We start from the raw sequence: 12,926 nt of genomic DNA on the forward strand, positions 1-12,926 counted from the left end.
TATCGTTTTCAGTAATTTTTTTCAAGGGAAATATGTTTTCAAAGTTTACTGAGTAAGACTCAACCATAAAATTTGCAAGGAAATTTACGTCCCTGTTTTTAAAGTAAATAGTCCAATCTATTATTGATAAGTTCTTTCTTAGTTTCGTAATCCCTTTGTCTGACCTGAAAAGGTCTGACAGGCAAGGTTCTAGGATCCCAGATTCATAACACTGGTGATCAACATTTGCTAAGACATTGTCAATGCAATTTGCCGAATGTGATGTAATTCTAGTGGGTTCACTGATGGTTGTTATTCCAAAAGAATTTAGCAACATATCCAATTCTTATAAATCTCTATTGTCCTCGGCGAATTTTATATTGAAATCACCTAAAATAACAAGCCTTATATCTGACAGAGCAAAATCATTTAGTAGGTGCTCTTAATTGGTAAAGAAAATATCTTTATTGCCTGAGGGCGACCTGTAGAGAGTAACAACAAAAATCCTCAAACCAATCAGCTCAACTGCACAAAATTCAGAGTCGCGCGTGTAACTATGAGTGTTAAGTAGTTTAAATGAGAGTTCTCAACAATGTTGCTCCTCAACATCAAAATAAAGTTACAACACAATACAAAACATGAGTAACCCTCTTGCTGGTTTCATTTGGGTTTTTAATCAGTTAGGGCGTGCCAGTATAACTAAATATAGATCAATAAATGTATTAATAGAAATAAGGTCCTTCATCTGTTGAAAAAATTATTTTGTAAATAAATCAAATATTGATTTCTAAGTATTTCAATTCACTATATAAAATAAGGTATAAAAAACACTTTGAATCACTTCCATAAAACGGAAATATATCACTATTTCAACTTTCCAGTAGACATTTTTTCACATATTAAAGTCTACAGTAATTACAATCCTTCTTTTTTATATCCAATAAGTCTTTTTCCAATTTATGAATAGTATTTCTCAAGTCATCATTTTCCAAAGTTTTCTGCGACAAAAGGTTACTAAATTCTGTTATTTGTTGTTTAGCGGAAGCAACTTCCTCATGACTTGCTTGGATTTTTTGCATCTGCTGCCCTATTGAGAATTTGTATTTCACTTCCAAAATATTGCATGTGGCAATTTTTGCTCTAACCATTTTTGTCAGTGAATCTGTTTCCGCCTTTGCTATATCTAGATCTCGTTGTTTTTCTCGTATTTTCTTTTCAAATTGCATTTTGGAAGAGCTAAGGAGTACTTCATAAACTTTCGTCATTTTCTCAGCGGACTTCAACTTCTCCTTCAACTCAGCACATTCAGCTGCCCTGAGCGCTTTCTTCTTATATGTATTCAGTAGATTAGTAAAGTTCATCTTCAATAGAGATAAACTTTTCACAGTTGCAGTTAATCTTTTTTTGAGAGCTTTGGTTTCATTTGATTTGGCGTCTTTATCCATTTCTAAAGATTTTATGTTTTCTAAGGACATTTTCTCATATTTCATGAATCTGTGGGCCTGTCTTCGGAGTTCAAGAATTTGTGTCTCCATATCAAAGTGATGTTTCTTAAGTTTCTCATAACAAAGAAGCCTGAAAAAAGATAATAAACTTTACAAATCCCCTCTAAATATACTATTCACCAAGAAATGGAGAATAAATAGTATGTAGTTGTGGAGAATATCAGGTTCAGATGTATAAATATGGATCATAAATTTTTTTTAATCATTTGAGTGGGACCATTGTTGATAACTTTTGTCACTTTCCATTAACCTAGTTTTCAATCGAAACCCCAAAATCCGACCAAAGGTCTACAGAGAAGTTTGACGTCGATGAAATAACCCCAACTGTCCTTCCTATATCAGAATAAGAGCAAGAGCTCACCAGTTCTGATAACAAACCTAAGAAACTGGGTAGTGCAACACCAAATTCATTCTTGAGTAGGAAAAGCGGAATCTGTATCAGAGGAAACTAACTCTCCGCCAGCCAGCAATGATTCACCCAAACCAGAATCGAAAAAGTCCTGAACAGTGAATCTAAAGAGGAATTTCCGCCAAACGGACACGGTTGCGCCTCATATTGTTTTCAATAACAGATACAACAAACTGGAAACTCGAATTCTACCAAACAGAGAATCAAGTCCCAAGTCGCGTGTTTTGTTTCGAACTGTTTTCTATTATTTCCACTACACGAACAGCAATTAAGTTGCCACATTCTTCAACTGTCCATTGCTTTTCTTTACTCATGTTCTACAAAGGAAAATTGAATCTCATTCTTGTTTGAAATAAACAACAATAGAACAAATCAATCAAAATAGGCTGCCGAGTGCAGATAATCAAAATTTATACCCACCACAGATATTTGTAATATCTAATGATGAGAGGGAGGCTTGAAAAACAGCATTATATATTCTATAAAGAATATACTAACACAAAAATAAAGTTATAATAATTAAGATGGTGGTTTTGTTATTTTATTATTCAGTTAGGATCTCTCATGGATTTGACATTAGAATAAATACCTGATATGTTTTATCTGTCAGTTCAGTTGATTTCAAGACAACACAAATGAACAGTATTTGAAGTTGATATAAATGATTTCGAGCCTCAACTATATATTTGGAAAAAATTATTATTATAATTTTCCTTTTATAAGTTACTAAGGAAATGAATGTTCATTATTATTATTATGTGATACGAATAAGGCCTAACAGTTTTTGAGAATCCTAAAAATGTCAGGTACAGAATAACAAGAGAGTGAGAAAGTATGATACACTGATGTGATACTATGATTTTCGTAGCACCTAAAATTCTCCTTGATATTTGCAACTAACTTTTAAGCAGCGGAGATGAAGTGATTCAATTGATTGTCTATAATGGGCGCTACATGGTGTTAAATTATAAAAAAAAATCTGAATTGAAAACTTACCTTGTTTTATACTGTTCATTCTCCTCTTTTAAACTCTTTATTTCTTTCTCAAGAGCAGACTGGGTAATGTGCATTTTATCGAGATCACGGTAAAACTCTTTAGATTTGCGTTCAATATTTGTTGAGCATTTACGCTTTTCTCTTCGCAAGTTTGTTATAGTTTTCTTCAGTTTTTTATTTTCCTGAATAAGTTTGCTTGTGGACTTTGATTTTTCAAGACTTCCTCGATTTGTCTGTAATGTAAATGAATTGAAATAAATATGAAAATTCTTTTTTCAATATCACAGTTGAAATTGTGAATTTACGAAAACTAAACCAACAGCTGCATTGGAGACACTCTTGAATCTTTCATTTTTATATCTTGTAATAATGGTAAAAGCAAGTTTCGAGTTGGAAGAAATTGGAACTCATTATGAATGAATGAAAACAGGTTGAGGTTGATACCCTCTCATTTTTCTCAACCAAAATATATATTTTTAATACCGCTTGTTACCCAAATAGGTCATAGCCTATAATAGTGTCCATGAACACCATAAAAACCAAAATAGGGTGTTGAATAAAAGCTCAACTTTTTAAAAAACTTTGAAGGTAATCTATATCCTTCAATTAATACCTCTCTGTCTTGTGAGCCATGAAACAGTCTTGAGGTACTCTTTGTTTCAAATGATGTATGATTCATAAATTCTATATCAGCATTATCATGGGCTGCATCAGGATTGTAAAATGTAGTGTCACAGGGTTCAAAATGTAGATGTTCTTTTTCTCCTTCATAACTATCAGGTTCTTCAATTTTGATCTCAACACCTTCAGTTTTTATAAAAACTTCACATTTAGGTAATTTCCCAGGCTCTTCTTCAATATCATTTTTAGTAGAAGCATATGCATGATCCATGAGTATTATCGAATAGAGGTTGCTGACATTCATCGCTATTTGGTTTTATCAAATTTATCGACGATTCACAAATATTCTGTACACACCAAACTATCGAGATCTGCCATCAAAGTTCAATAATAGAGCAATCCAAACCACGTGACACAATATGGCGATGTAGGGCAAACAATCTGATTATTGTCATAAGAGCATCATTGGTTTTGGTGTAGTGTTTTCACACATTTTTGGAGCTTTTATGGTGTTTAAATTCGATCAAAATGGAAAGTAAATACTTGAAATCATTATTGCTGAACAGCAGAGACGCTGGTAAACGAAATGTTCGAAAAAATACACCATCATCTGTTTACATTTTTATAATTGTGTTACAGATATGTAATGAAGTTGAGATTGGTCAATGGTTCAGACCCTTTCTCATTGAATGTTTCTGATCTGGATTATTCAATTGATGGTGTTCCTCCAGTTACATATATTGATATTGCTTCGTATTTGGTTTTTACCCACAGCTTTTATTCGCCTGTGCAGATAAAGGCATATCAAAGTTTGGAATCTTATAAATATTTCAAATCTGGCTTCGTTGTGAAGGTAGGAACAAAGATTGAGAACAATTTATACATCACTTGATTGCAGCTAACCATAGGGCTCTTCGCTTTCTGGATAACTCATTTTTATTAGTCAAAAACTTGTGTTTTGAAACTGTAGGAACTGAGTAAACCCGACTTTATCCCTGTTGTTACGAGATCCACAGGCAACCACAATGCACGTAATGGACATTTCCCTTTAATTAAATTTAAAAACACAACCGAAATACGCACAGGAAATCGCAAAAAGAAACTAACTACTATGGTCGCATATCATAAAATACAATGTTTGCCCTACGCCGCCATATTGCATTCGTTTTGTGGTTTTGACAGGTCGCTGGATTGGTCTATGATTCAAGCTACAAAAAACCTTAAAAATGACAACATAACCTAACCTAACCAAAAAGTCATCTTTGACCTAACCTAAAATTTTATTCTTCCTTTATTTTTTCCGTTGGCAACTTTTCTCTGAAGTTCCTCGCAACAGTAAAACTTGGCTTCCGTGTTTACGAGGGATAACTATTGACCTTGTTGTTATGTAACAAAATAAGCACTTTCCCCAATTACCAGAAATGCTACTAAACAGTTTTTAAAAAGTTAAACGTGAAAGTAACCTTCAAAACTTCCTGCTCACTTCAACAAATGTTAGGTAACCACACAGACAAGATATTGGAAAATGAAAAGTGGAGGATATGTGAGACAAGCTGTGGGGACCGTGTCAAAAAATATATTGGTCAGACTGAGCTAGCCTTCGAAACTCGTTTTAAAGAACACGCAGTACATGTCCGATTTCGGCTTGGAGAAGGGCCGTAGAATGAATGAAAACTACCTGGAATTGTTGAGATAAGTAGATGACACTACGTTTTCGGATGTCTGGAAATGGCAAAGTGTGGATTAAGAACTATGAACAGTGACAAAGGTCCCATTCCAAAAAGCCCAATGTTTTCTTTTTTTATGAATCACTTTTTTGAAATTATCGGGAAATTTCACAAGAAAACTATCCGCAATTGCTACCCGATACCATTGATATGCATTAGTAAGTGAAAATGTGCCCTGTTGGACATAAATAAAGACCAGGTTTTTCAGAGTTACTAATTAGTTTTCTTCATCTCTCAAAGACGCCAACTGGGTGTGTGAAACACACGTTGAAAAGAGAATTGTATTTCTGGTGATCAGGAAAAGTGCTCAGTTTGGCTTGGTAATAGACAAAGAAAATAATCCCTCTCTTAGTATAACTTCTATATTTATACAAAAATATGTTGTGACCTTCCGAAGAAACAAAAAATCAATAAGATTTAAAATAAACTCTTAACAAAGATGTGTAGATCAAGTACAGAAGTTTCTTACAGAATGATGTCTTGAAACTAGTTTCACACAAAAGAAAAATTATTTTCGAAACTACTTCCACATGAACATTGAATTAAAGAGTTTTTTCCCAAAAACTTCTCTTTCAATTCGAATTACTGTATTCTTCTGGAAGATATAAAGTATAAATCTTTAGTCATTAAATTTTTCTGAAAATTTCCAATGATGGATTTCTTCAAAAGATATAAACGAAATAACGACTGAAAAAGAACAATAGATAAATCTATTGAACCGATCAGTTGACTCATAGATGAAATTAAAAACTTGCCCAAGACAGGTTGAAAATGAAGAAAAATCCTTATCAGTCAAAAAATGTATTTGTTGTAATAAAATTAAAATGAAAAGTGTTTCAGTCAATAAATTAAAATAATATTGAGTACACTACCTTATCAACACAGGTTTTCAATACTCATCTTAGATGAAAATATTATCTCGGATAAAACAAATAATACACTTCAATGTTTCTATCACAATTAATCACTTTCTCCATTTTCCCATGATACATCAGAGTCCACAGTAATCACACCCCTTATTTTTTAGATGTGATAATTCTTTCTCCAGTTTAATGATTTTCTTTTTCAGACCGATATTTTCTGCATGTTTCAGAGTCAAGAGTTCATTGTTTTTCATCATTTTTTCTCTAGTTGAAGCAACTGCATCATTACATTCTTCAATTTTCTTCTTCTGCTGCTCCATTGAAAATTTCAATTTATTTTTTAAAGCAAGGCATGTGACATCTTTTTTTTTATTAATTTCTCTCAAAGAATCTAATTCTGCATTTGCGATATGAAGCTGTTGTTGTTTTTCTTTAATTTGCTTTTCAAAATCTGTTTTACATGTTTGCAAGTGTACTTTGTAGACTTTATTCAAATTCATACTAGACGTTAACCTTTTCTGCAGATTGATATACTGAGCCGCCTTAAGTGAGTGAACCTTATTGGCATTTACTAAATTAATAAATTTTGCTTTCAACTGAGAGAGTCTTTTTACAGCTGCAAGTATTCTATTTTTAAGAGCTTTGGTTTCATTTGATTTAGTGTCGATGTCTGCTTTCATGGTCTTAATGTTTTCTACAGAAAGTTTCTCATATTTCGTGAATCTGTGAGCCTGTCTTCTGAGCTCAAGGATATTTGTCTCCAAGTCTAGGTAATGTTTCTTGAGTTTTTTGTAACAAAGAAGCCTGAAAAAGATGAGAAGAATCACAATTAAAGGGTATGACACGGTTATCAAAAACAGCACCCATAAGACAGCTTTGAAGATTGCAAGTGAAAGTCGCGGTTAGTCTGTGGCCAATACTTGTATTACTGCTAATGATTTCAGTTTAATCTTACAGTGGTAATACTTTCAAACAATATCCACCACAGCTGCTTGTGGGGCTGAGCTTGAAAACTATTTTTCTTGAGTCTGACAAATTTTATAAAAGCTCACAAAAAGAAAGAGTTCCCAGATCATCTATACTTTCAAAAATTATTGATATAATCATCAAAAATACATTAACTAGTTTTTGGAAGAGGGAAATATCATGATTCTGGGCTTCGACACATACTCTGATCTAAAATGGAAAAAACACAATGAAAAATTGCAAGAAAAATTAATACATAAATCAATTTCTATTAGATACATGAACTTGAGGCACAAGTTCAGAATTCTAGCACCTATTTGTAAGTCAATAATAATTGTGAGAACTTTGGCCAAGTCAGGTCTGAGATAGTATGCTAAACCTTTTTTATAGAAGATAAATTATCAATTCCACATACATACATACATCAAAGAAAAAATATTAATGACACACAATAACAACAATAAGATTGTTACTTGAGCCAAAATTCACAATCATGTATTAACTAATAAGAGTGAAAAAAAGTAACACACTCACTGAAAAAAAAACATTTTCCAACTAATTATATAATCTACAAGAGATTTTTTCACAATCTTCAATTTACCTATATTTTTTCATGTTTTTGTTCAATGTACCTTCACAACTATGCTGTGAACCTGTTTGATGAACATTTTTGTATCTTTCAAGTCTTATGCTCATATAAATGAAGAAACTAACGAGTAATTTCACGAGGCATTTCGAAAATGCCTTTCCTTAACTGAAATACCTGGTGTGGCTCAATGAAAATAAAAAGGTTTGAAATGGGCTCAAATTGGATTGATTTTGAATGAAAAAATTCAAGCAAATGAGAAAATGCAATGACATCACCCCTTACAAAGATGCCATTCATGGGGTCAGCGGAACATTCATTCCAATATTACCACAAAAAAATAAATAATCAATCTTGAATGCTAAAATGCATGGAACTACAATGTATGAATACTTCACCCAATGGAATTTTATGAAATCAAGGCAGGACTTTAGTTATTGAGACAGAGTCCACAAGGGGGTGTGACATATCAACCGAAAGGGGGTGATGAGAGGAACATAATGGTCGTAGTTTTACGGCGAGAAAATGAAAAAAAAATTAATGCTCAACATTTACATATTCTTTGGTTTGAATTGACTTTCAATACATTCAAGTAGCTTTAAGAACGGATTCAATTTATTGTGACGGACTCCATGCCAGAGGTTCTTTCACACATACATAGCCAGATCATCGTCATTGTAACCACACTTTTCTAAGTTGTATTTAAACTACTTCCAACTGGTCTGATTGTGATCAGTGAGCACCGGTCTGTTGTTTGAATTTTAGTTTAGATTTAGTTGGGTTAAAATATTGAATTATATATTTCAAATATTTTTTTAAATAAATATTGTCTCTCTCTAAAATCCATACAATTATTTTCCTCTCATCACCCCCTTTCGATTGATATGCCACACCCCTTTGTGGGCGAAGTACCAATAACTGAAGTGTAGCCAAAATCGATTGAGAATAATCTATCTACACTGATCCACCGATCTACAGGGGTAGGAAAACAATACACTTCAAATGCTCTGAATTTACAGAGAAGGTTGAAAAAATTACTCTCAAGCTAACAGTGATGTAGGTTTGTGAATCACATGCCATTTTTTAACTAATAAAATTCAGTATTTCGAAAAAATTGATAAATTCAAATAGGAAGCAATTCATATTTTTGATAAAATGATCAAAAGAGGTTGAGACAAATATTCTTAAACTGACAGTTGAATTTTCTGCAGGACCCCATAACATCTTCCTATCAGAAAATAATATAAATTTCGAAAAGATACTTTTTTTTTACAAAAATGTGTTTTTGAAGGTTCAGAAAATGATTCTTAAAATGGCAGTTATAGTCCCTATATAGATTCTGAAACATGTTCAGACAAAAACATTGAAAAGAGCAATGATTTCAAGTAAAATTTGTCTTTTTTTGATGAAAATTTCAGAAGTGGTTGAGGGATAATATTATCAAGTTCTAGAAAGTATTTTAGTCGAATGAAATATTTTTTCGGTATTCAAACTCAAAAACATCAAATTGTTTTGAGAATTTCATGTTGTAAAAGGCTTTCAGGACACATTTTGGTTGATTTATATTTGGTTTTCAGATTTGAAATTGAAATTTGTTATAGAAGGAAGACACAATGGGATCCCACAGCCTTTTTTTCTGTGGAAAAATATTGTTGTCAAATTCTCCTGGAAATTTTATTGTTTCATCAACTTTTTCTATCAATTTTTTATGGTGCGAGAGAAAGATCAACAGGAAGATATATAAATCTGTTGCATTTCTTCTTCGAGGCAACATCAGAATGTACTGAACCAGGCTAGTAACTCAAGTTAACAATTTCTGTTCGAAGCAAAAATGTATTAAATGAAAAACTCACTCAGTTTTATATGTTTCATTTTCTTCTTTCAACCTGTTCAATTCTTGCTGAAGAGTGCACTGGAATTTATGCATTTTACTGAGATCGTTGGAGAACTTTTTGGACTTGCTTTCAATTTTTGCTTTACTATTCAGCTTTTCTCTCTTCAAGGTTGCTATGGTTCTCTTCAATTGTTTGTTCTCTTTCAGAAGTTTATCGGTAGATGATGAGTTCTCTGTTCTATTTCTCTGCAATGTAAGGGAATTTATCAAATAAATATATAGAATTCTGTTTGTCACAGCAAGAGTAAAAAAGGATAATTTATTTTTTATATAACCAAATTCACAACTGAAAATTATTCATTAACTTTTATGATAATTTTTATATTAAACACTATTTTTTCCATGAAGTGAAAAATACTTTATAGCAAGATTTTTTATCAAACCGAGTCTTGAGATACTGTAAAACTTTATATGGATGGAAGAATATATCAAGTATCAATTTGTGAATTTCACAATTAAAGTAATATTACATTACAGATGTAGTGCTCATGAGTAATGTGAGAACCTTGTGAAAGTTATAACTTAACCTTCTAGTAGTCGCACCAAATTTATGTCACCAGTATTTGAGTCAGGCTACCAGATTGGGGTACAGTAATTAATTCATTATTTTTCGTGTCGAAAGTTTTTTTTACAATGTAGTCACAATAGAGAACACACATGAGCCTCAGTTTTCAAATACTTTGATTTGAACATGTACGTTTTTCCCAACGAAGTTGAAAAAATCGTTTGGAATAACTAATAAAACTCAAAAACTAAAATAAAAGCAATTCTTCATTAAGAGATTGGGGTGTACAGAGCAGTAGCCACACCTTTTTTAAACAATTTTTTTAAATTCATTTCCGATGCACAAATTGATGATGTATAATGTGAAGATCTATTGGTCACTTTGGTCTCACAGACTGGTTTTCACTGTAGTTAGTAAACTACAACCACCACTAGTAGACTAACTCTGAAATGTTAGTAAGATACTAACCCGAGAACTTACTACCCACTCAAAGTTTCCATAAAATCAAAAAGTGCCAACCGGGTTTGACAGACCTGTGCGCGATTACTGGAAGGTTAATGACTATACTGTCTAAATAGTACCTCATTGTCAAGGTAAAGTACTGATGGAAAATTTTCTGGTTCGAATGTTGTATGATTCACAAATTCTATATTTGCATTATCATGGACTGCATCTAGGTCATAATATGCATTGTCACAGGGTTCGAAATGTAAAGGTTCATTCTGTTCCTCATAACTATCAGGTTCTTCAATTTTGATTTCAATATCTTCATCCTTAATTTCAGTTTTTATAAGAACTTCACATTCTGGTAATTTTAGAGGATCCTCTTCAATAAAATTTTCATTTGAAGCATATGCATGATCGATATGTATTATCGAATCAAGATTGTCGGCATCCATTACTTCTTGAATGTTTTAACGTTTCAAATTTATGGCTAATTCCCTATTCGAAAATAAAAAATAAAGATTCAAAGGGACAGAATAACCTCTTTCAATTCTTCCTTTTTTTTCTCTCTCTCTCTCTCTTAGTTTCGTATGGCATTGCTTCTTGTTGCATTTGGCCAGTTCTCCTAATGAATTGCGAGAGCAACTCATCGTTATGTGCTGTGAAATTGCAGTTACAGCACAAAACTCTTATGTGGTTAAGGGTAGGATTGTTTCGCACAATAAAGCGAATACTCTATTTGCTTTTTCTTCTTTTATCTAGTTTCTTCGTATTTTAGGTGTTTTCTTGCTCTTATTTAATTTGTTTTTTAAGTTCTCTCATTTTTGTTACAGTCTGTGTGTGTCTGTCTGTGTGTTATGAGTTATATTGGTATTTTTGGATTCCATAGATACTTACAGATAGTTACAGTTATAACACAATCACATTTTTCATATCATTCCAAATGGAGGCGGAAGAGCCAAAAAACGAAATTCGAAAATTCTAGTTTTTGGCAAATATTTCAAAAACAACCACAGATATTCTTGATACATGCCCTAAAATAGGAAAATTTTGTCCAATTTAACCTACCTTACTATTTTCGAGATAGAAATAGAGGGATCAGCTAATAAAAACGGCCTGTATTCTTCAAACTGAGTTTAACCCTGAAACAAATATAAAACTTTATGAATAAATATATTGAAATCTATAAAAAAGACAATATAATACGTTTTTGTTTTCTTCTGATTGATTCGGGCATTGTCTATAAAGCCATTGTCTATAAATACTAAGATACATTGGTTTCTAAGAAAACAAGTTCAGTAATGGTGATATATTTGAATCCAATTGGTTATTCAGTAAAATATTTGAATTTTCAAGTTTATTGATTTCCATTGCTTTCAAACAATTTACCTTTGAGTGTTTATTTTTTATGTGTGAAATGTCGAAATTTCCGTTGAAGATTTGATTTTCTCCAAAAAGATTATTTGAAAATGTTGAACTTGTTGTCTTATGTACATAGTTCAAACTATGTGCCCGGATGCGAATCCTAAATGTTCTGCCAGTTTGAACGATATACATCTTAGGACAAGTTCCATAATTTATTTTCTATACTACTGATTTCTTGAATTTGGATGTTTTGTTTCTATTATTTTTACCTAACTTTCCCAACGTATGTCCTGTTCTATATGCAATTTTAATATCTTGTTTATTCGAAAATGAAGCCATTTTCCTGTTGTCTGTCCAAAATATGTTAAAGCTTTATAATTTTCATTATCTGAATTATCAGTAGGAAAAACCTCACGAATTCCTTTTTGCATAGACTTTTTTGGAAATTATTTTGTCTATTAATTTAGCTTTAAATCTGTTATTTACTGCAATATGCTCAATGATATTTTGGGCTATATAAAAATAACACTGATCGATAACACAACTAGAAATCTTAGATCGGTTAAAAATACTGACTTACGCTTCTCTCGACATATACCTATGTCATCTTATCATCGGGGCTCTTTTTATCCCTCAAACTAAATTATAAAAATCAACATTTTCTCAGCTACATCTCGGCTTCAGTTTCATGATGCTTTTATATTCAGTATAGTATTCAGATTCCGTGTTAGGAATCACACGTTGAAAGGTAAGACCTCATTAATCCTTAGCTCGCACAAGTTTCGACTTCTGAGGGTTGTCGTTCGTAGTGGTGCGACAGCTGGTTAAGGGAAAAATATATTTTAAACAGATTTGTATTCAAACCAATAAAAACGTTTATTATTTAAATTATTACTGGAAACTCACTTCCAGAGTTTGATGTATTTGCCTGATTCTTGTAATAGATATTGATGTAAACATTCGCGAAATTATCATTTCTGGAAATTATGTTGAAATCTTCGAAAAATGAACTGTTCTTATTTTGATCATGTGTTGTAATATTGTTTAAGTTCTTACGGGTCAATCG

General features: G+C 32.2%; 2 protein-coding genes and 1 long non-coding RNA gene across 6 annotated transcripts; 1 reads left to right on the forward strand and 2 right to left on the reverse strand.

Annotated features, from left to right (window-relative positions):
* Window positions 1–683: 683 nt before the first annotated feature.
* LOC111504130 (uncharacterized) lies at window positions 684–4,520 on the reverse strand. 3 transcript variants are annotated; one of them, XM_074185037.1, is made up of 3 exons: window positions 4,399–4,520; window positions 2,890–3,122; window positions 684–1,554 (listed from the first exon to the last, which is right to left on the reverse strand). In XM_074185037.1, the coding sequence occupies exons 1-3, from the start codon at window positions 4,414–4,416 to the stop codon at window positions 879–881; spliced, it is 927 nt and encodes a 308-aa protein (XP_074041138.1). In that variant the 5' UTR covers window positions 4,417–4,520; the 3' UTR covers window positions 684–878. The 3 variants fall into 3 exon arrangements, with proteins under 3 accessions (XP_074041138.1, XP_074040702.1, XP_023014391.2); XM_074184601.1 differs by lacking the exon at window positions 4,399–4,520 and adding an exon at window positions 3,868–4,036; XM_023158623.2 differs by lacking the exon at window positions 4,399–4,520 and adding an exon at window positions 3,503–3,964.
* Window positions 3,953–9,499, forward strand: LOC141487260 (uncharacterized). 2 transcript variants are annotated; one of them, XR_012468355.1, is made up of 3 exons: window positions 3,953–4,087; window positions 4,150–4,363; window positions 9,230–9,499. It is a non-coding gene; the product is annotated as an uncharacterized lncRNA (long non-coding RNA). The 2 variants fall into 2 exon arrangements; XR_012468390.1 differs by lacking the exon at window positions 9,230–9,499 and having other exon boundaries at window positions 4,150–5,450.
* On the reverse strand, window positions 6,023–11,058 carry LOC111504131 (uncharacterized). The gene is made up of 3 exons (XM_074185705.1): window positions 10,633–11,058; window positions 9,506–9,732; window positions 6,023–6,904 (listed from the first exon to the last, which is right to left on the reverse strand). The coding sequence occupies exons 1-3, from the start codon at window positions 10,948–10,950 to the stop codon at window positions 6,229–6,231; spliced, it is 1,221 nt and encodes a 406-aa protein (XP_074041806.1). The 5' UTR covers window positions 10,951–11,058; the 3' UTR covers window positions 6,023–6,228.
* Window positions 11,059–12,926: the final 1,868 nt, after the last annotated feature.

This window comes from Leptinotarsa decemlineata, unplaced genomic scaffold (assembly GCF_025532065.1).
Source record: "Leptinotarsa decemlineata unplaced genomic scaffold, Ldec_3_MD MMD2_P_RNA_scaffold_1, whole genome shotgun sequence".
Lineage (NCBI taxonomy): Eukaryota > Metazoa > Arthropoda > Insecta > Coleoptera > Chrysomelidae > Leptinotarsa > Leptinotarsa decemlineata.